We start from the raw sequence: 22,068 nt of genomic DNA on the forward strand, positions 1-22,068 counted from the left end.
GCCGCCGCCGCCGCCGAGCCCGCTGGGGGCAGCTCCCGAGAGCGCCCAGCCCCGCCTAAGACAGGATCGGCCCTATGCCCCCCCGCCTGGACATCGCCTAAGGAAGCAGCATCGCCTGGGTGGGATTTCCAAGGGATGGACTTGTCCGGACCCCGGGCCTCCCAACGGGACTCGTGCCCTTAAGTGGCTTAAGCAATACTTAAAGCTGGGGCTTTCCAGTGGGTGCTAGGGTTGGAAACAAAGCCAGCTGGCGTTGGAGTACCAGCCACACAGCCTGGGAACCACTGCCGGAGGCTGGAGTCTCATATCCTGCTGCACCTGCCCCAGCTCCCTGCCTCTGCTGCGCTAGGGCATTCCTCCCCAAGGAAGTGAGCTCCTCATGCTTGGCTGATTTTTAATTTTATTATTGCAAATGTATGTTTCTCTCTATATAGATTCTTTACATACATATATAATTTCTCCACTGTGAGCACTGGCACATTTGCAGACCAATCCATGTGATAAGTGGACAAATCAGGAAACGCAGCCAAGTGAACACACACAACCACAGAGGCAAAAGCCCCCGGCAAGGGTGGGGAGGAGAGAAATACACTTCATCCTTTCTATTCACTCACACAGCTGAGGCTGATCCACCTGGAGTCTCCTCCTGTGTCCCAGGAAACCTGCGCAAGGATCAGTCTAGGGCAACCACTGACATTTGGTAGCTCTGGCTGGCTTTATTCTTGTCCTGAGTTAGGCTGTGCTACCTGGGAAGAGCAAGATAGCCCTGGGCTGCAAATCAATGAGGTGAAAAAGCACCACTGTGTGTGCAGGGTGCAATTTCTAGTCACAGCCACAGTCACAGCATGCCTGAACAGACCATTTCCAAAAATGGGTCAAAGGCACATTTGGTGACAGGCAAGATAAGACAGGGGTCTCGTGCTGAGAGTCATGTCTGGGCCTGCCAGGACCTTCCTACGTTGTGTTGGGGTGGATACTATACCTTGTTATGCCTCAGTTTCCCTCACCTGTTATGTAGGAAGGGTAATAACTGATCTTATCCCAGGGAGGTGGATAGAGAAGCTGAATTGCCTAACAGCTGCAAAGAGCACTCCTCCATAATACTGTGCAGAACCATGACTGACAAATTCAACCATGCAACAATGCAGAAGGGTAGAATTGTCCTTTCCTCTGAGGACTCGATATGTGACATGTGTAGTGTCAGAATTGGCCAAATCCCTGCCAACTCTCCAGTGTGCACATACAGCACCTAGCACAGCAGGGCTTCTGGGCACTATTGTAACATAAAAAGGATATTCTGATACGTGCAGAGGGAGGTAGAGGAGGATTGTGGCAAGAATTCAGGGAAGGCCTCATGGAAGATTAAACTTGGTCTAATGATTCTCCTTTGGGCTGAGAACACACAGGAAGCATGGCAGGATTCGGGGGGGGGGGTTCCTGAGAAGTCAGAGCCCTTGGAAACTGGGCGCCTAGAATTAAAGTGCTGCCTCCACCCTGGCTCCAGAATGGCTGATACCCTTGAAGGGCGCTTTACAAGGACTACTTTCTCTATGATGTTCATTTAATCTTCAGAAAGCAACCAGCCAGGATAAGCCCTCACGGCTTGATCCATAGGGTGGAAGCCCATCTAAGAACCAAAACAGCAAGTGATTCCACCTTTGCCATAGGCACTTGGGGTCTGCTCAGACTGCTCTGATATTGTATATTAAAAATAATGATAGTAAAAAAACCACACATCTGCAGGAAGAAAAATTAAGGCATCTGTACTTTTTGGGTTGAACTGTCTGGCCACCTTCAATCCATCTGGATAGATCTGACGCTTTGTTTACCAATCATTATGTCCCCACTGCTCAGGCTAGCCAGGCAGGGAGGGGATGCGATTTCTCAACATCAAACAAAAACAGGCCTGGCTGGTCCAAAGGAATTTGGTATCTTAGCAGAGAAGGAACTGGCCAACTTGTCCTCTTGTACTGTCTCTGGTCCTCAGAGAAGCCTTCCCCTAATAGAACAGAAATGGGCCATCTCTGAGGGCAGATGCCATCCCCTTCACTGCGGGCAATGGCATGTGCCTCCTCAAAGGCGATTGTCTTCCTCTCACCACCACAGATCCAGGAAAGGCACACTGAGTCCCCTCACATATTGAGCTGACTGGGGAGTCAATTGGATCCTACCACCTTTCATCCTGTTCAGTGCCTCCCTGCCCCTGCATGGAGATCTCTTTGGTATGGGGGAAGTAGATGTTTCTTCTTTCCTGTAAAAAAGCTGCTGGTGATGATACCATGGAAGTGTGGGAAGTAAGTTTGTAATGCTGTCTGCATGACTCATGCGAGGGAAAGCTGGGGTCAGGGCCCCAGTCAGCCAAACACCCACGCACAACACACTGTGGGAGGCCACTTGGCTTCTGGATATGTTCAAGGCAAGAGAATTGCTGGCAGTGTCTGGATTTCTGGTCTCGCTGAAAGCCCCTGGCCAGCTCCCTGGCACTCACAGGCTGAGACCACATGGAGCAGTTTCCCCTCAAATCATGGCCAGGCTCTCCGAGTGGCTGTGGACGTGAGGCGTGCTCGATGTGCTGCTGTCAGCTTTGTAGCTTTTTGGAGCCCGACTGGCTTTCAGGAGGACCAGGAAGGTTTCCGTGGAAATGGCTCCAAACTCAAAGGTGAAGGTACCGTAGAAGACCAGGACATCTATGATGAACACCCACTCGCAGAGGGCGGCCACATGCTGGAGCACAAAGCTCTCCTGGACGAAGAACACGCCACCTGGGGGTGCCAGAGTCAAGGAAACCGGCCTCAGACAGCCAGGCAAAGCATCTCTGCCCAGGGGGAAGGGTGCAGGCAGCTGCACCGGGCACCCAGGAAGACAGACTGCGTGGGGACAGGCCCAAGTTAGTGTAAGATGTGCTGACAGCCTCTGCAGGAAATCAGCGCAGCACCTGGGTACCAGAAATACCCGACTCCTTCCCCTACCCCCAGAACCAGTCCCCGGGATGGATATATAGCCCCAAAGCAGCAGGGGATGCAGCCCTCATCCCCCAGCCCCGGATTACTCAGCCAGCAGCAGAGCCAGCTCACTCTCTACTTGGAAGCTGATCTTAATCCTGTTCCCATTAGTAACAGGGGCAGAAGTCCCCGTTCACTTGCCTGGAGGCAGGACCATGCCCTGGATCAGATGCAACTAGTGGGCATGAAGAACAACACAACCACCAGTATCCTCCAGTCCCAGCAAGGACTGCCTGTGTAGGGGTCCAGCCTCTGAGGAGCACCATCCCATCTCTCCCCCCACTCCCTCCCCCTCATTAAGTTAGTTATTGACAGGGCAGTTTACAGAGGTGCTGAACTGGAACGTCCAGCTGCCTTTTGGAGCGAATTTACCAGCAAAGGTCCTAGTGGGTTGATTATCAACCTATGAACTCCTGCATGCCAACAGAAGTCTCCCATGGCAGGGGCGGAGAGGGACTCTCATGCACAGCCAAGGGTGTTAATGATCATCTCGGCCTGATCCTCCCAGCACAAAGTCTATTGTCAAGCAGGTACTAGTATGCAAGGAACAATCAAGTTTGGAATCTCACACTTGCCTACCACCCCGTGAGACGCACACATCAGGGCAATCTCTATCTGCAGCAGGGATCCTCTGGCCCTTTGCCACCAAGATCACGTGGCTGGCCCCAGGTAGAGATCTGCACGTTCCCTGTGGGAACTAGGCACCCACTTCCCACTGAGTTTCAGGAGGAACTGGATGCCCAGCTCCCTCCAGTCCCTTGGAAAGCTCCTACCTTGGGTTCTTCCTACACTCCTTTTCCATGTCAGGGGTCCTTTGTACAACATATGGTCACCTGCTCTGGTTGCCTCTTCCATTTGTTTGCAGCCCTAAGCCCCAGTTCCTCAGACTAAGGCTGGGCCCTGCTCTGGTCTGAGTACTCTACTCCTGACTGCTCTCCACCTCTGTCTCACCTTTATCTTGCTGCTAAACCAGTTCTCCTGCAGCCTCCTCCTCTTCTGATTTACCCCCTTCCTCTCTCATACACAAGTTCTACAGTGCAACACACCCACCAGCTTCCACCTCCCAAGGCAGGCATTTACAGCCTGGAAGGACTTAAGGCAAGTTTAGTGACCAGTGGACAAGTTCTAAACAAATGCTCCTTGCTACCAAACCAGGGGCCCCAAAGCATTTCAAAGCTCACCCAGGGCAGGGCCTGAACCCACAGTCCTCAGAATAAGTCTCATGCTCAACCTTCTTTGTCCTGCCCTGCTGCCTCCTAACAAGGGGCTTTTCATGGCGCCCTTCCAGAGACCCACCATGCCAGCTCAACAAGCTCACTGACTGCCAACACCCTGGTTCCTCCCAGTCACAAAGCTCTGCCACACACTTCCCAGCCCTCCAGAATCCACACGGATCTCTCCAAGCACATTCTTAGTTCCCTTCCCAGTTTCTGTGGGTGAGTTAGGACAGCAGAGGGATTTATTACTTTCAGATCCTCTGAGGAGTTAACTTTGCTGCCTTTTTTCTGTGCTACTTTGCACCCTGCGTTCCATCCTGGGGGACCGGATGCCCAGACCTGCACCCTCTTGCTGTGAAAGATAAGAGGGAAAGGATTTCCCAGAAGCTGTTCCTTGCTTATCCCCAACAGTTCTCCACTTGGCAGCAAATAAGTCTTCTCATGACGTGCTTTCTTAAAAAAACCCCCAGCAGTTATTTATTTGATACAGTGTTTGCAAGTCTCAACTGGTTACTGCCATTGCTTTTTCTTCCAAGAAGAGCCCACAGTTCTATCCAAAGGTTTCATGCGTCACAACTTTGTCCTAGAGGGGAACCAACCGCTGGGAGCAAGAGAGGATCCGGACCTCTGGCTCATGTGTGAACTCCCCACAGACACTGCTGGGCCTCAGTCAGTCACCTTTACTCCTTCTGGATATGGGCCAATCCCCCATAGGTTGGTGACCTCACACACCCCAGGGTCTGTAACCTCCACAGAAATCTCTTTGCTTTCCAAGTGCCCCTTTCACTGGCTGTCCTCTCTCTCCTGGTATTTATAGACCACCAGTCACCACAGTGTGTGGACAATGACCACAGCCTTCCTCCCCATTCTCATGTCCCTAAATGCCCTGCCATCTCCTTCTATTTCTGTGCTTTGCCAGCCTGACTTTACCTGCATTTTAGCCACTCTGGATTCTACTAACTGAACTTGGATCCCAGCCCCTCCCTAAGTATCCAAACTTCTCCCTGCACCCAGCCAATGTTCTTGCAATCCATGGGATTCAATATTCTGCCCTTTGTAAGGAACCTCAGCATTTCAAACCCAATGTGATCACTGGCCAGACAGACCTACTTCACAGCTATCTGTCCTGCCTGCGCAATCTTCTGATCCCATCAGCCAGATGGAAATGCATCACAACAGAAACCACCATGCCCGCATCCAAGGGCAGATACAGGCGGGGGGGGTGCAGTGGTGCACCCCCTTTGATTCCTGCTCCACTCAAACTTTATAGCCAACTGCCTGGGAAAGACAGCATCATTTCTATTCAGGCAGCACTGAGGAAGTCAACTCATTGTAATATACCCGATTCCTGCTAATCTCAGGTGCTAATGACCCTCTCTTCTTTTTAAATAGTCTTGATGTTCTATTAATCAATTTATGCTTTCTTCCTCAATCTTGCTGTCTGTTAGCCATTCCTGGAAATATCTCCCTTCTGTTTCACAGCCTTGCATATTATTTTTAGTCCTAGCTAAAAACCTTAATTCATGTATGGTAACTTTAACTCACTTATGGAAATGACTGACAGTGAAGTGATGGATACACTGTCAAGATGCTCAAGAAGGCTAGATGTTGTTTTACAAATGTGAATAAGAGGTGTACATTTAACTGTGCTGACTACAGGAATAATAAGACAATACCTTTTGACTATTTTGCCTAGATTATTGTGTTTTCAAACTTTATATATAATCTAGCAAATTAATGCACATTCCTATAGTTATATTTGATTTTTGCTTTCATCTTAAAAGAATAATATATCAGTGGCACCTAGCATATTAGTGAGTTTTCCAGTTTTTCTTTAACTGGAGAAAAATATGTTGTATCATATGTAATGCTGCACCACACCATCTTCACCTCCTTTTTCAAAATCCTAGATCCATCCATGCCTGCAGCCATTCTTCTCTCAGTCAGCACCTCTGAGGAGCCAGACTCCCCGTGGTTCTTGCACAGGCCTCCTCTCTCTTTTCATATTGCCAGGGGCTCTAGAGCCACACAGAGCCTTCACCTTCCTTTCCCATTTTATCCATGACCTCAGTCCAAATAAGCCTCAGCTGGGTCAGCCCAGACACTAATGGCTTTTCTTCCAGGGAACACAACTTCCCCTTAGTCTCAACACCCCCTCCTCCATTGCTTTGTTTGCAAACCCTCATGCCTGCTAATTTAGCTGCCCACACACTGCCTCTCTGACCAAGCCTGTGTTACTTTTCCCTATATTCATGTCTCTAATTGAGCTCCCTAGTTGGGTTTCCTTCTGGTGTTTGCACTTGACATTTATAGCCTTTCCCTCCTCCCTCCTTTAGCCCTAGATTTTCAATACAGTGACCTATAGACTTCTCAGGTGGCTGACTTGGTCAGGGCCAAGGGTCAAACACACTGCAACCTCTTATTTATGTTGCACCAGTGCCTCAGCCACAGCCAAGACCGTGGTGTGCACGAGGCTGGACAAGCACAACACAAAGCTGTCCCTGCTCCAAAGGGTTTAGACTCTGAAATAAAGGAAGGTTGTGTCTTCACAGTAGTGGGATTTGAATCTGCACTGAGGAAAAGACCAGAGCCTACGTGCAGTGTGTCAGACCATGCTGCCACATTACCAACTAGACTGGAGCACTGACAGTGCTCAAGTGCTCTGTGTAGCCTGCTTGAAGCCAGATGCAAAATGCTGTCAGCGGCTCAATGAGACAACACCAAGGCAGAAACTGCATTTTACGGGTATGATGGAGAAACCCATGGAATTGTACTGCTCAATGGCCCCATAGTCCACCACCAACCAGCAAACACATGCAAAGACCACAGATCTAGACTGCCCCTGAAGAGCCAGCAAGTCTTCCTTTAGCCTCATTGGAGCTCCTGCTACCTAATTAAAGCACCCACACGGTCTCATGTATCAGCATTCCTGTGCTTCAAAATGGCAGTGGGGGTGCTTTAACTAAAGCTCATCGAGTGAGCTTTAGTTAAAGCACTCCTGTTGCCATTTTGAAGCACAGAGATGCTGATATACGAGATGCAGAGGCTGCTGGAGTGCTCTAATTAGCATGCTCCAGTAATTACAGCATGTTGGAGCAGCCTCCCCGCACATCTACCGGCACCCTAGGGCAGGCCTGTTGTACCTCTATTCATCCTTGAGTCTCCACCCCACTTCTAATCCCAGCTGACAACACCTCTTCTCACTTGCCCACACCTCCTTTCTGGTGCTGCTTCTCTGTGTCACTGTGTGGCAGACAAGGGTGGTACATGCTGTGCTAGGTCAAGGTGGGCTGCTTTGCACAGCTCAGCAGGTGAGCAAGGACATTCCCCCCCACACGCACACATACACCAGTCTTGTTATCCAGCCCTACAGCTTGCTTGGCTCCAGCTGGTTGTTTGCACACACTTGACACCCACACACTTCTTACCCAGGTGCTGATGCTGGGAAAGGATACTGAAGACAAGGGTGATGAAGGCCAGAGCAGTGAGGACACTGCGCAAGTGGCCGGTCCAGTAATGCCTCCGGGTCTTGGCCATGCGGTAAGTCAGAACTGACTGCAGGAACAGGAAGAGCATGCTGGTGGGGAAGGCTACGCCCGCGCCAATGTAATGCAGCACCTTGGCATGGTCCACCTGAGAGAGAGAAACCATCGGGCTGAGGGCACACAGAACCTGAAGCCCCTTGGACAGTCCACACACTGCCCTCTCTGGCCCCCAGCCACCCACTTCTGGCTTTACGCTGCGGGGCTCAAACTGGTGCCACATCCTCTGTCAGTACACTCAGGCTCCGCTGTGCCATTCACAAGCCCAATTTTCTTTGTACTGTGAGACTCAGGATGCCAGGCCCACAATGCAGCCAGATAAACAGAGTGAGGGAGGAGGGGGGAAATGGGACATGGTACATCAGGTTCAGGGCTCAGACATACCAAGAATTTCCCTCCCTCTCACATGAAACTTAAGGTCTAATATGCCCTGAATTTGAATTGATATAGCAAGGGGGAGGGAGAACCCTCTCCCTGCTAGCCAAGGGGTCCCTAGTCCCTTGGATCTGATCTCATGTTCAGAGATGTTGGGATCAGGACCTTGGTTTACACTTCCAGCTGCCACTTTGAGTGGATTGAGCAGGGGAACATCCATCAGGCCCGACCATCTCTCCAGCCTGGCTAAGATGCCATCACGAAGGCACATGTCCTGTCTCCAGAGCCGGGTGAGATCTCTCAGCTTTAGCTGGAAGGCATATGCTCCGTGAATCAGGCACTGTTCCCTCCAGCAGAGGGTGCCCTGCATCTGTATGTAACCAGCCCTACTACTTGAACCCCACCTCGACAGACACACCGGGCTGCCCGCCGGTTTGGATTAAGTAAGCAAGTTAGGGCAAGGCTGAAGCCACCACAGCTTTGACCTCAGAAGGCAGTGTCTGGAGCACTGTCCTGGGCAGAGGAGATGGAAACTACTGTGAAAGGAAAAGAGGGGAAACCAGATGCTCTGGGCAGGCAACCGGTCACTCAGCCCGCTGCTGCAAGCCTGTCCTGCACGCCTATCAGCTGGATTGTCAAGGCTGGTATAGTTCTTTGTTTAGGAAAACGCTCCCCCCATTCTGTGGTCTTAATGGAAGCCGAGAAAACCAGACACCACGAAAAAGCAGCGTCTGCCCAGACACGTTTCCTGGCACCAGCAGGAGCAAACATCCAGGCCTGGCCGGCAGCAGGGATAGAGCAGACATCTAATTCACCTGCACCTCTCTGCAAAGGGGAAGCAAGTTGCTTCCATGGGCTGGAGGGCTGCACACACACACCCTGGGCTCCCAGGAGCAGAGAGAGAGCTGGGAGGACCCCCAGGGGAAGAGAACGGGTCAGGGGGATCCCCAGCTCGCTGCCCCGTGAATCAAGCTGCCTTGTAGGCCCTCATTCCCTTGGTGTATCTGGATGCCTCTCAGTCAAATTGCTGTTCCTCACAGGGAGGAAGGGCACTACCACTGCCTTGCTGTACAGATGGAGAAACTGAGGCAGAGTGTCTAAGTGACTTGCCTGAGGTAGCACAAGGAGTCTGGGACTGAGCTGGGAATCAAACACCAGCTCCTAGTCCAGGACCCATCCCCACAAAGCATTCCTCTTCTTTGGAGGTGCATTAACCTTACAGAACTAGAGCCCCTGAGCTGGTGACCACTTCCTCCACACTGGGACCTGGACCACTGCTTTCTCAATTCACCCTTTCACCTGTCGGCCAGACCCAGGGCTCAGTCGCAGAAGCAAGCAGATGCAGAGTAACCCCATGGTAGCCTCTCTGTGCCTGTGCCCTAGGAGGGGTAGTGGGAACCCCCAGGAGCTTCACATGGGGGGTGCTGTGCCAAGGGGAAGTGGTCCTGCCCCAGCAGATCCACAGGAGCACTGTGGGAAAAGTGCCGGGCCCCTGGGCTCCAGCTCTCACTGACTCCACCCACTGGGGGATTGGGGCCTGCAGGCAGTAAGTCGGCCTTGCCAAGAGATTTTCCTGCACTGCAAAATGCCCTTTAGCCGGAGCTGCCTTCTTCTGCCCCCCTGCACCCATAAGTCATCTCCCCACGTGCCAGCATGTGCAGGGGGAACAGTCATGCTGCTCCAGCTCCAAATCCTTTCCACTGGCCCCCCAGTTCCAACATCTCCTGTTCAGAGCTGCCCTCCTTAGCCAGCCTCAGGTGGACTCCCCTTACCCTGACCACTCAGCCCCTCTGGCCTGCTCAAGAGCCTGCTCCTCCACAGCTCACACCATCTGGAAGACTCTTCCCTTGCCTTGCCAACACCTCTCACTTCCCACTAGCTGTGAACTCCAGAGAGCTGTTTGCCTCTTCCCTACAACGCTGCTCTGTCCAAGTCAATGGACTGTGACAAGCATGGCGTGGGAAGCAGATATGAGATGAGCAGAGAGCTGGCAGGCACCTGGTGACAGGATTCACTTATCCAGGATACCTCCTTATCTACCCAGCATGACCGATGAAAGTACACAGTGGAAAAAAACCCAGATCCCAGGGCTCAGCCGTCCCAAACATTGCATCAGTGACCTGACCTTGGACTGTGACTTGCTAACATCTGTGGCTCAAAGCAGTTGGTTTGTGAAGTCCCTGTGCCCAGTCCCAGCTGAGAGGAAAGGAGCTCCACAGGGGAGCAGTAGCAGCCCTCAGTACTTCTCAGAGGGTGGCAACTTTGCAAGCTTCAGAGCGAGTTTGCTCCCTACCTCAGCCTCACACAGCCCTCGCTATCTCTGCCCAGAGTAAATGCAAAGCCACCACCTCAGCAAAACTTGCAGACTGAGCTTTTAAAGCCCTGAAGAGCCAGGTAACTCAAACAATTGTGCATACCTGGGACAGATTTTCTTACAGCCCCTGAGGAGGCAGGGGGGGCTTGGTGACAAGATGACAGATGTCTAGCTAATGTTATTGCCCAGGTATTTGTTTTACAAGATAAGGGATGAACTAAGACTGGCAGCTGAGTCTGGGCCCAGAATTAAGAGTGTGCAAACACAAAGGCGAATTTCAGAGCCCAGGGGAATAGAAATACTTGCTTGGAGTAATACATGAAAATGGGAGGTTAAAAAAAAGCACCCACCTCCCCCTTGGTGCTGGGAACCCTGCCAACTGGAAGCAGGCTAGTGCCCTACATCAGGGAGTGAAGTTAACAGGAGTGCTTTCACCATCCAACCCAAACACGCCGAGCAGAGTTGGGAAGTGAGTGAAACCTGCATGGGTTCTTCAGCCTCACTGTTCTTGGGGTCACTGGTATAACGCAAGGGAGGGAATCTGGGCTCTCTCTTGGCAATGCCTTCAACTGACTGATCATGTCCAGCCTGCTTGTACAGCACATGGATCTACTAAGGTCTACGAGGAAGCCTGCATCACCCAACTGTGGAACAACTAAATCCTTCTTCTATTTCCAAAGCCTTCTCCCAAGCTGTCAAGCCTCTTCAGTGCCTATTCCCAGAGAAGAAGTCTTACCTGGAAGTTGCCAACCATGGTGAGGCCAGCAGCACAGATCCAGCCTGCTGCCAGGCCCAGGGTGTTGACGAGGGATGGCCCACAGCACTCGATGACATGCGCATATCTCAGCAGGCCAACGAGTATCACTACAAGGGAAACAAGAACCATTGAATGCTGTATCACCAGCACAAGCCTCTTGCTTTCAAAAGTGAGACCCTCCAGTGCCCTGCCAGAGCCAGCCAAAGGGGCAAGAGCATCTGGGCAGAGCAGCTAGGTCCTCTTCATTCACGCAGAGGAGCAGGAGCCTGGCTTTTGCCCACCCACCCACTCCCTCAGGCAGAGTCCTGCATTTGGTCTTCTGGATCTTGCTACGATGCCCCAGGCTGAAGTCTTAGGCCCAAATGACTACAGCACTCCTGGTTCTCCTTGGCCCTTGGCTTTGGTGTTGCAGCATGCATGTCTGGGTTAGCTCTTCTGAGTCCTGCACGCAAGGCCTGCCTCAAGCAAGAGCACAGCAAGCAGCTGCTGGGTCAATGGATGCCCTGTCCTTGCCCCCCTATCAGCAGTAAGCTTGGCTAGGGCATGTGTGTAGCCCAGCACACTGGAAAGGTAGCCCTGCTGGAGCCATCCAAATGACTCTGTCTGCATTCCCAAAATTAGACTTACCCATGAATGAGCCCAGGCTGCAGATGAGGCTGAAGAAGCAGCTTTCAGGGGGAAGAGTTCCACACTTACTGCAGAGAGAAGACAGGGGCTGTAAAATGCTTGGCACCCGACCTTTGAAACTCATAACATGTAGCAGCATGGCAACAAGGTGCACAGCCACCCACAGCACACAGGGATGATGGGCATCAGGCCTGCTGGAGCCATTGCTGCTACTGGAGGTGCTGTCCTTCCAACCCTGGCCTCGCTGCCCAGGGGCACACCTGCAGGCTAGATCCAAGATCACATGCACTGTCACCCAGCTGCAGGCTCCACCAGGTCACATTGGACTGGGTCACTCAGGACATATGGAAGCTGGAGCAGGACAGCACATGCACTTGGTTTGGACTCCAAGCTAGAGCCAGGCCCCGACATGCCATGTTTGTAGAGTGAGCCTTGGCAGAGACCTCTTACTACAAACTACACCACCCCCTTCAAAGAGGTAGTGTTCTGGCCTGGTCTGCACCCCCTCCAGCCAGTAGTTTCTAAACCAGATGGGAAAGGAGACTAAGGCCAAGAGCAACAGCTACCTGTGCTGCCCTTCCTCACTGCCTCCAATTACCCCATGGTGTGAGGCAGGGACACTGCACTAGGCCCCTAGCTGCTCTACTCACCCCCTTCTCTTCTGTTCACCAACACTCATGAGTTCAGGAGGAGAGAGGAGTGCAGACACCATGTTGCCACTCTGCCCTGGAGGAGCATGGCACTTGGATTCAGGCTGACACAGGCAGACAGGCACTTCTCTGCACACCCCTTTATACCTGCTGCCCCCACGGGTGCTGAAACAATAGCTTGTCCCTCACCCCAGCACCAGGCCACCCTGCTTGCTCCAGCTCAGACTCCTTTGCAGAGCATATAGGTGAAGAGGTTAGCATAATGGCTTCCTCAGCAGCAGCTGAGCTTAGTAGTGGCCCAGGGCCATGCTGGGATGTGTGGGGCTGGGGACTGTCTCTGGCTTCTAGCAGAGCTGAAGTGGACACTCAAACCTTTCCCCTGCTGCCAGCAGGAACCTAGCAGCCAGAGCCCATGCTCCACACACCCCACCAGCCCCCAACACCTCCCCATGCTGCTGCAGAAACTGTGGGTGCCTCCTCCCCACCACAAGCACAAAGTTCCAGCTGCTCACACGCCCAACTCCCCTTGCTATGACCCACCTCACTAGACGCACCTTCCAGAGACCCTGCCTTAGACAGAGAGCAGCTCTCATGGAGTACATGCCACCTGCCAGGTGCTAACTTCTGCCAAACCATTCACCTCCTGAACTCCTTACCCAGCCTCTCCTCAGCCTGAGCCTGAATGCATGCACATGCACTTATACACTGCATCCCCACACAGACCTGCTCAGTGTGCGCACTAACCAGCCAAAGATGCACATGCACTCAGGGACACTCTGCAGCCCTGGCTGGGAGTGCTGCCTCCCCTTCCAGAGGGCTCCAGCTTGCAGAGACTTTTATCTTTCAGATGCTGATGGAGCAGAGAACCCCCTCCCAGCTCTTCATTTCTCCTCACCCAGCAAAACAGCAGTGGTGCACCTGCTCCCTGCTGCCTCCAGCCCCCAGGACTCTCACATTCCTCTCCCCTGCCACCCCTGCACCTAAATCTAAGATTGCTTTCTCTAACACTCCCCTCATCCCTTCCTTTGCTGACCCTGTTCTATATCCTGGCTTCCCACTAGGCTCCAATCCTCTGCATTTCCTCAGCCATCCAGCCTGCTGCCCTATCCCCAGAGATGCCAATGCCAGCCATCTGGGAGTGCATGGTTCCCTGCAATATCCTGTCACAGTGCAGGAAGGATGGGTGTTATAGACCTCCCTACCACCCCCCCGCCCAACCAACACAGCAGAGGGCTCAATGTACATGTCCTCAGCTGAACGAAACACCTGCTCCCAATCCAGAATGGGGCTGCTCTGTGCCATGGGCCTGGGGAAACCGTGGCAGGGAGATCCATCACAGTCCCAACCTAGACCCTCCAGCTCTGCAGAGCTGCATCCCCACAGCCTCACGCTCAGCCCAGGTCTTGGACAGAGATAATCCTCCCCATACCCCCTTCTCAGAAATGTGGCCCTCTGCCAAATGTTGTACTGACCCTGTAGCAGGTGAACCTGCCCAGCAGATGCCCCAGCCCTGACACCCAACCATCCTCCTAGCCACACACCCCTGCAATACAGGATCACCCCACCACTGCAAAACCAGACAGAGTCATAGCATGGTCCCTCTTGCCTTAGAACAACAGGTCCCCCTTCAAAATACTCTCCAAGGCTCTGTTCCAAAGTGTATCCAATTCCAAATTCCCATGTCATGCCGGCACTGGGACACATGCAGCCCAGCCTGTGCCAGCCAGGACAGTTCATTCCAGTCTCTGCTACGCTGGCAGGAACAGGCTTACTGTCCCCAGAGCAGTGGCAATGCATAGGGAGTGCACATGCACCCCCTGAGAGCCCCAGTGCACCCCCTGACCAGCCACGCTCACTGCTTAGGCGATGGGCAGGGACAGGAGGAAGTACCAATTGATCCTGGAAGTGGCTGCAGTGATTGGCCCTAACGATCAGCTGTCGTGGGATCGGCCACAGTGGTCTCCCCAGGCAGTGAGATCAGCTGCAGGGGGATCCTCAGCAGAGGTGTGGAATTATAGAAACACCCAGGAAACCTTTCCTCTCCTCCCGCTGACTCATGCCTCTCACTCCCTTTCAACTTGCTGGAGGGAGAAGGGCTTTAAGCTTGAGTGTAACCAGCACCTGGCACTTGCAGCCCAGAATGAGGTCCCTCAAGCCAGAGGGAAAGGCAGCAGCAAGGTAGCTGGGCAGAGTTTGAGCCCTGTGAATGCAACTACTCACAGTCCCAGGAACAGGACATGGGTGCGTGCCCCCAGGACCCCTTCACTTGGCACTGGGGAGCATTAGCTCTTACCTGACGAGGGGAATGTGATCCAGAGTGCAGCATGAGACAGGTCCATCCGGACCACAGGACTGGTTATAAATCCTGGGGAAATAAAAACAAGCAAGTCAGATCTGTGGCCAGGACATGCTGACCCAAAACAAGGAATGAGAAACTCTTGGATGCCCAGGTGCCCCAGGGCTCAGATGCCCTGCCGATCCCAGCGTTCTGATGAGGCTTGTACCAGCAATGCTCCAGGAAGAGCCATGGTCCACTCGTGGCAGTTTGACACCTCTGCTCCTAGAAGGAATTATGCTTCACCAAGCATGTTTTCAAATAGTCAAGTCACTTTCCCCGCTGCTAGAGACTTGCCCTGTACCTTGGTCAAAGCTTCTGGGCGGTTTAAGCCTTGGGTTAGGGTTCACGTCAGGTCTTCTCTCACCCAGCCCAGTTTGCCAGTTCTTAATACATGTCCCTAGTCATCATCGTTGGCCAATCCCCACAGACAAGCATGACTGCCTTCCATGACTGCCTCATGTGTGGGTCCAAAGGCAGCTGACGAGGCCAATCCAGAATTGACGGTTCTATTCAAGTGCCACTGCATGGAAAACCTGCCCAACCCTGTGTCATCACACACCTCTAGCAATGACCATTTGGGCTGCTCTAGGCAGACACCTGCAGCATCCAGAATCAGGGAGCAGGCTGAACTTCTGACAGGTGCTGCCTAATCATTTAATCAGAGCAAGCCAACAGCTGCAAGCTACCAATAGCCAAGCAGCCTTTAGAGGACTTTCTCCCCACCTTGAAGGAGCATTTCCAACATGGTCTTTAAATGTTGTTACCCTGAGCAGAGTCAGTAAGAAGCATGCACCTCATACAGGCTTGCCACATAGTTATGAGCTAGGACACCCATTTCACTGCATGGTCCCAAAAGAACCATGAAGATGGAGGGAGGATGAAGGAAAAGCCCAGCGCTGCAGGCATGATGATCAGGTCCTCTTCCAGGCTTCACTTTTCTCCTGACAGCCACTGAGTCCTATGAAACTAGTCAGGCCTCAGTGCCCCCCACTGCAGGGTCTAGATGGGAGTCTATGGCTCACAGCACACAGGGGCGATGAGGAAGCTGGGAAATCGGCAGAATTTGGATGCTTGGCTCCAGAAAGCCATAGCAGAGGGACCTGCTCAAGTCACCCCACTAACCGGCTGCCAGGGTCCTGTCTCCACAGGGCTCAATTTGTGGGTACCCAGAGGAGCAGTGCTGGGGCAGCTGGTGCCCACATCTCATCCCACTGCCAGACTGCTTGCTAAGACACCTATGTGCCTTCCCATGAAGAAGGAAACCCACACCTCAAAGCAGAACCACTAGCACAGCTGTTTGAGCGCTCGTGGTGCTTGGGTCAGGTCACAGAGGACTGGAAAAGAGCCAGTGTGTTCCCTATTTTCAAGAAAGGGAGGAAGGAGGATCTGAGTAATTACAGGCCAGTCAGTCTCTTCTCCATCCTTGGAAAGGTTTTTGAAAAAGATTATGAAGAATCATATCTGTGGGAGTCCAATGGAAAAAATAATGCAGCAGGGAAACCAGCATGGATTCATAGCAGGTAGATCATGGCTGACCAATCTGGTTTCGTTTTATGACAGGGTCACAAAATGCTTAGATGCAGGAATAGAGGTGGATGTCGTTTTCCTGGATTTTAGCAAGGCCTTTGATATGGTATCTCACCCCATTCTCATAAATAAATTAAGAGTCTGTGATATAGATGTTTACACGGTCCAGTGAGTGGCAAATTGGCTTAGCGGTCGCACCCAGAGGTAACAGACAGGTCAGTATTGACCTGGAAGGATGTGGGTCGTGGGGTCCCGCAGGGTTCAGTCCTTGGACCTGTACTCTTCAATATCTTCATCAGTGACTTGGATGTGGGTGTGAAGTGTACTCTGTCCAAGTTTGTGGACGATACTAAATTGTGGGATGAAGGGCACACTCCAGAGGGTAGGGAACGATTGCAGGCAGACCTGGATAGGTTAGAAAAGTGGGCAGTACACAATAGGATGCAGTACAACAAGGACAAGGACAAGTGCAGAGTGCTGCACCTAGGGCACAAAAATATCCAGCACACCTACTGGCTAGGAAGTGACCCTCTCAGCAGCACAGAAGCGGAAAGGGATCTCGGAGTCATAGCGGACTCCAAGATGAACATGAGTCATCAGCGTGACAAAATCATCAGCAAAGCTAACTGCACTTTATCATGCATCAGCAGACACATGACAAAAAGGCCTGTGCGAGTAGGCAGCTATTCGATCCAGCCGCGTCGGATGCCAGGGATCCGATCTGGAGCTCCGGACCAGGTTCCCACTTTGATCCGGCCAAAGCGGCTCCGAAGCTTCAGAACCGCCTCGGAGATCCAGCCATAGGATATAATGGGGAATCGATGAAATAGCTATAACTTTGTTGTTTTTTGTCTGATTTGAATGAAACTTGCAGGGGTAGTAGCCTATGCTGAGGCCACAAAGCCTGCCAAGTTTCAAGAAGATAGGTGCAGGGGTTTGGGAGGAACTGCACCCCAAATTCTTGAAAGCAAAACTCCTGTCACATCTATGTGTTACACCACAGTGGGGTGAAAACTGCAGGGTGATAGCCCCTGGTGAGGCCACAAAGCCTGCCAAGTTTCAGGAAGATCGGTGCAGGAGTTTGGGGGGAACTGCATCTCAAGCTGCTGGCAGGCAAAACTCGCGACATAGATACCGTGTGTGTGTTAAGGTGCAGCGGGCTGAAAACTGCAGGGATGGTGGCCCCTGCTGAGGCCACAAGGCCTGCCAAGTTTCAAGGAGATAAGCGAAGGGGTTGGGGGGAAACTGCACCTCAAGCTGCGGACAAGCAAAACTCGTGCCATGTGTGAGACTGTTTGTGTTAAGGCGCAGCAGGACGAAAGCTGCAGGGATGGTGGCTCCTGCTGTGGCCACAAAGCCTTGAAAACTTGGCAGCCTTTGTTGCCTCACCAGGGGCTACCACTCCTGCAGTTTCACCCCCCTGTGTTGTAACACATAGACGTGACACGAGTTTTCTTTCAAGAATTTGGGGTGCAGTTCTCACCAAACCCCTGCACCGATCTTCTTGAAACTTGGCAGGCTTCATGCTCTCAGCAGTAGGTACCCCCTGCAAGTTTCATCCAAATCAGACAAAAAACAACAAAGTTATAGATATTTCATTGATTCCCCATTATACCCTGTGGCCAGATCTCCGAAGCGGCTCCGAAGCTTTTCCAAAGTGCTTCGGAAACTCCAAACTGCTTTGGAAAGCCTAACAAAGCCAGTGCTTCAATCCTGACATGCTGTTTCAGATGCCGAAGTGTCCGAAGCTTCTCCAGATCCGAAGCACGGTCCGAAGCCTCGCATAGCCCTAATGACAAATAGAATCAAGGAGGTGATACTTCCCCTCTATGCGGCATTGGTCAGACCGCAGTTGGAGTACTGTGTCCAGTTTTGGGCGCCGTAATTCAGGAATGATGTTGATAAACTCAAGAGGGTCCAGAGGAGGGCCACTCGTATGGTCAGGGCAAGCCCTATGAGGAGAGACTGAGGGACCTGAACCTCTTCAGCCTCCGCAAGAGAAGGCTGAGAGGTGATCTTGTGGCCACCTACAAATTCATTAGGGGGGAGCAGCAAGGGATTGGAGATGCTCTGTTCGCCAGGGTGCCTCTTGGGGTAACAAGGAACAATGGTCACAAACTGACAGACAGCAGATTTAGGCTAGATATCAGGAAAAACTTCTTCACAGTAAGGGTGGCCAAAATTTGGAATGGACTTCCAAGGGAGGCGGTGCTCTCCCTTACCTTGGGGGTCTTTAAGAGAAGGATGGATTGGCATCTGACTGGGGTCATCTGACTCCAGCGCTCTTTTCTGCCTAGGCAGGGGGTTGGACTCATTGATCTGTTGAGGTCCCTTCCGACCCTCGCATCTATGAATCTATGAACCTCAATGCTGTGTCAGGGAACTTAACACCCAGCCAGCACAGATGGGGAGAGGGCAACACAGGGAATGCCCCCAGCCAGACCCAGATTCTTGGGATACAGCAGAGACCTCCAGCAACTGGACTCTCAGAGATGTCTAGTGCCGAGATGGTCCCTCCCCACTTAGCCAGGCCTGAGCTACCCAAGAAAGCAACTGACTGAAGGACAGTCTTCCTGAATCAACTGAGAAGTGATGAGCTTCCCTGCCAGCTCCCAACAGCCTCCCAGCTCTACATGGTAACTCTATCCTGTCCACTACAGGATACTACTACTGTCCCCTGGGAGCTCCCAGCCTCTCTCCTGTGAAACAACCCCCCTGAAGCACCCCATGCGCCCCCACTGCCTCACGCCGCACTCCCTCTGCTCTATCACAGCTGCTTGGGTGCCCAGCCCCACCATGCAGGTACTCAATGTCAGTGCCTGGGCTGTGGCTTCCACTGTAGGCCCAGCCATATGGTACTGCTCTTGTCCTAGCTGTCACCCCCTGCTGTAGGCCACAGAGTGTGATCAGCTGCTTCCCCAAACACAGCAAGCTCTTGGGTAGGCAGCAAGAAGGCAGCAGGCAGGCCTGTGAGCAGGGAGAGGGCAGGGAGAGAGGATCCCTGGGGCCAGCACAGAGTTCCTCTGCAGCCCAGGTTTGCTGACTGGAGAGGATCACAGGAAGCACCCCCCCTTCCCTGCCACCCCCGCAAGAGGAGGGACACGGGGGGTGCCAGGAACAAGCAGCTTCCTGCTTCCAAACACACAGCATCAAGAGGTGAGAGAACAGGGTGGGGCCAGGCAGCGCAACCACAGCTCCAGACTTGCAGGAGGAGGAAGCGCAGCTCAGTTTACTGGAACTGCAGGGCAGAGGAAGGGGAGGAAAGGAGGGAACACAGGGAAGTGGCACTCTGCTGGTGTAACCAGACCAAAGCTGCAAGTGCTGCAGGGGAACAGGCACCCTCAGCTGGGGAATGGCTACCCCTAGGGGTGTGAGCAGCTGAGTGCCCCGGGCAGGCAGGACACGGTTACTCTGTGGACTGTTAGCCACAGTGCCCTGAGGTGAGGACCTGACTGGGTCTTTGCTCCTTTCTGGCACTGTCATTCACACACTGGAGCTGCCGGTCCCAGAGCAGTGAAGGACAATGCTGCCCAGCCTTTCCAGGGCTGGCCGTGCTACGCTGAGGGGCCAGGGTGGGGAGGAACCAGACAGCCCTGGTTGCTGCTGCCACTGGCTGGCTTTGTTGATGAGTCCCCCAGGAATGGCAGAAGCAGGCGTAGACCCACCTTGTTTTGGCTTCTGGTCTGGATGGCCTTGCAAGTCCACCATCCTGATGCCTAGGCATCAGACCAGAGAGGTCCCACAGCATCAAGGCTGAACACTGGCTGTCCCGAGAGGGCCCAGCTATCCCCCATTCAAGACTCTGGGGCCCTCAGGAATGGAGCTGGGGAGCCCCACACTAGGGGGGCAGCAATACCTTCCTTTGCCACTGTTGCTCTAACCAACCACATACAACCCTCCAAGCCAGGCACCAGCATGAGGCCCTCACAACAGGACCCGAGACAGGCATCTGCCCTGCCTGCTGCCAGACCTCACTGACCAACCCTACAGCTGAGCAAGAGTTCCCCCAGGGCACAGGGATACCGGCTAGCCAAGGTGTGGCCCACTCTCCCAGCCCCTCTCCCAGCCATGCCTGTGCCCAGGAGATGCTGTGTGGCAGGGAAAAGCACTGCCCCCTGGCAACAAACCCACAGTGCTTTCCTCATGAGTCAGGGCATTTACAACCCAGCCAGACTGCAGCTGGAGTCCTTACATTTTGCCCTTATTTCCCACCCTAGACTGCTGTGCCTGGTGAACAGCCATGATGTTCCACCCCAGAGATGGCTGTAGATGAGCTGTCCTTGCTCAGGTTAATGCGTAAATTTGTGGAAAGCAGTTCCAATTGCCCTCCCTCCTCGCACACAGAGAAAAGAGAAAAGGCTGCCTCTTGTCAAGACAGTCTTTCCCCATTACAACCACAGCTATGCATGTCACATGCCACTGCCTGCGACACTTAACTATACCCCTCGGCAGACTTCTGCTGCCACATTACCCCTTGCCCCTATCACCTCAGAGGCAATAGCTATGGGTGTTGGAAGCAATAGCTGGTCACTGACAGAGGGAGGTTTGTAGAAGAACGTGTCAGGAGGTGGCATCCAGAGGCTAGTGTTTTGACCCCCTGACATAGCTACAGAGGAGAGATCACTGCAAATGAGAGTTTGTCAAAGAATTCAGCGATCATCCAGGGTGAAAGGGGCTAAAGAAACATAGCACCTGTCCTCCCCAGGAGCCTGTCTGCTGACCACATTCAAAATGCCCAGTGGTGACCAACAAGTGCTTCAGGGAGTTGCACCTCTAGCCACATTCCCCATGTCTGTAGCCCTGTGTTCAGCATACTCTACAGACATTAGCTCATCCTCACAGCATCCCTACAGACAAGATGCCACTATTAGCCCCTGCTCATGGGCAGGTGGCTGAGGGACAGGGAGGCAAGGCAATGTGCCCAGGATCACACAGGGAGCTAGCAACAGAGTAGGGAATAGTATTCACAATCCTTCCCCCCTCACAACCTTCTGCACAGGCCTCCAGGTCAGGCTGCCTCCTTAGAAATATAGGCAGAGATGGGAAGGGGAAACCCAGCATCCACCAGGCAGGGGGAAAGTACAAGATGAAACCATCTGTATGGGGAGAGACTGATGCCATGGGATGGAAACAGCAGGTCTGGTGAGACACAAGAGCTCGCACAGTGGTAGGGCTGAGTGGCAAGCCAGGGAGATCCTATGGGTTTCCAGGGAGGTCCAAACTTGGATAGACCAAGGCCTGTTTCCCCTTAAACTAGGCCCAAACACAGGAGCTGCGTGCCCCAAGTAGCGTGCAGCAGTGTGACTGCAAGCTGCAGTGCCCAGGACAGAGCCCAGCCCCAAGGGAAAGGAGGGAGAAGGGCACTACCTCCCTGTTGAGTCCTTTCCCCCACTCCTCTCAAACCCCTTGAGCTCCTAGTACCTCCCTGACTGCTTGAAGGGGCCCAGCAAACAGCCCCAGAGGTGGTTGCTCCCATCTGTGTGAGGGAATTGCTTATTTGCCTCCAGTTATAAACAACTGTGGCAGCGTCGTCAGGCCCCTGGCCAACCTGTTAACTCCAGCACATACAGCTCTTGCTTGTACCTCTGGTGCAGGATTGGGAGGCTGCTCAACAGCCCACACAGCAACACCTCAGTCAAAGATGGGTCGAGTAGTGGGACAAGCTAAGGACAGACCCACATGACAGTGCAGTGGGTCCCCAGGATACAAATTCCTACAC

General features: G+C 53.0%; 1 protein-coding gene across 3 annotated transcripts in view; it reads right to left on the minus strand.

Moving 5' to 3' along the window:
• Window positions 1-108: 108 nt before the first annotated feature.
• LOC102383897 (transmembrane protein 150A-like) overlaps window positions 109-22,068 on the minus strand; it is a 29,837-nt gene continuing 7,877 nt past the window's right edge. The window contains exons 3-7 of one of the 3 annotated variants that reach the window (XM_025209845.1): window positions 14,778-14,849; window positions 11,835-11,902; window positions 11,187-11,314; window positions 7,648-7,852; window positions 109-2,762 (exon numbers count right to left, since the gene is read on the minus strand). In XM_025209845.1, the coding sequence (XP_025065630.1) occupies window positions 2,518-2,762; window positions 7,648-7,852; window positions 11,187-11,314; window positions 11,835-11,902; window positions 14,778-14,849 (718 nt within the window). In that variant the 3' untranslated portion in view covers window positions 109-2,517. The remainder of the gene's footprint in view (window positions 2,763-7,647; window positions 7,853-11,186; window positions 11,315-11,834; window positions 11,903-14,777; window positions 14,850-22,068) is intronic. The other 2 variants (XM_025209919.1, XM_006014797.2) reach the window with 2 other exon arrangements.

The sequence above is a fragment of the Alligator sinensis genome, unplaced genomic scaffold (assembly GCF_000455745.1).
Source record: "Alligator sinensis unplaced genomic scaffold, ASM45574v1 scaffold264_1, whole genome shotgun sequence".
In the NCBI taxonomy this organism is placed as follows: domain Eukaryota; kingdom Metazoa; phylum Chordata; order Crocodylia; family Alligatoridae; genus Alligator; species Alligator sinensis.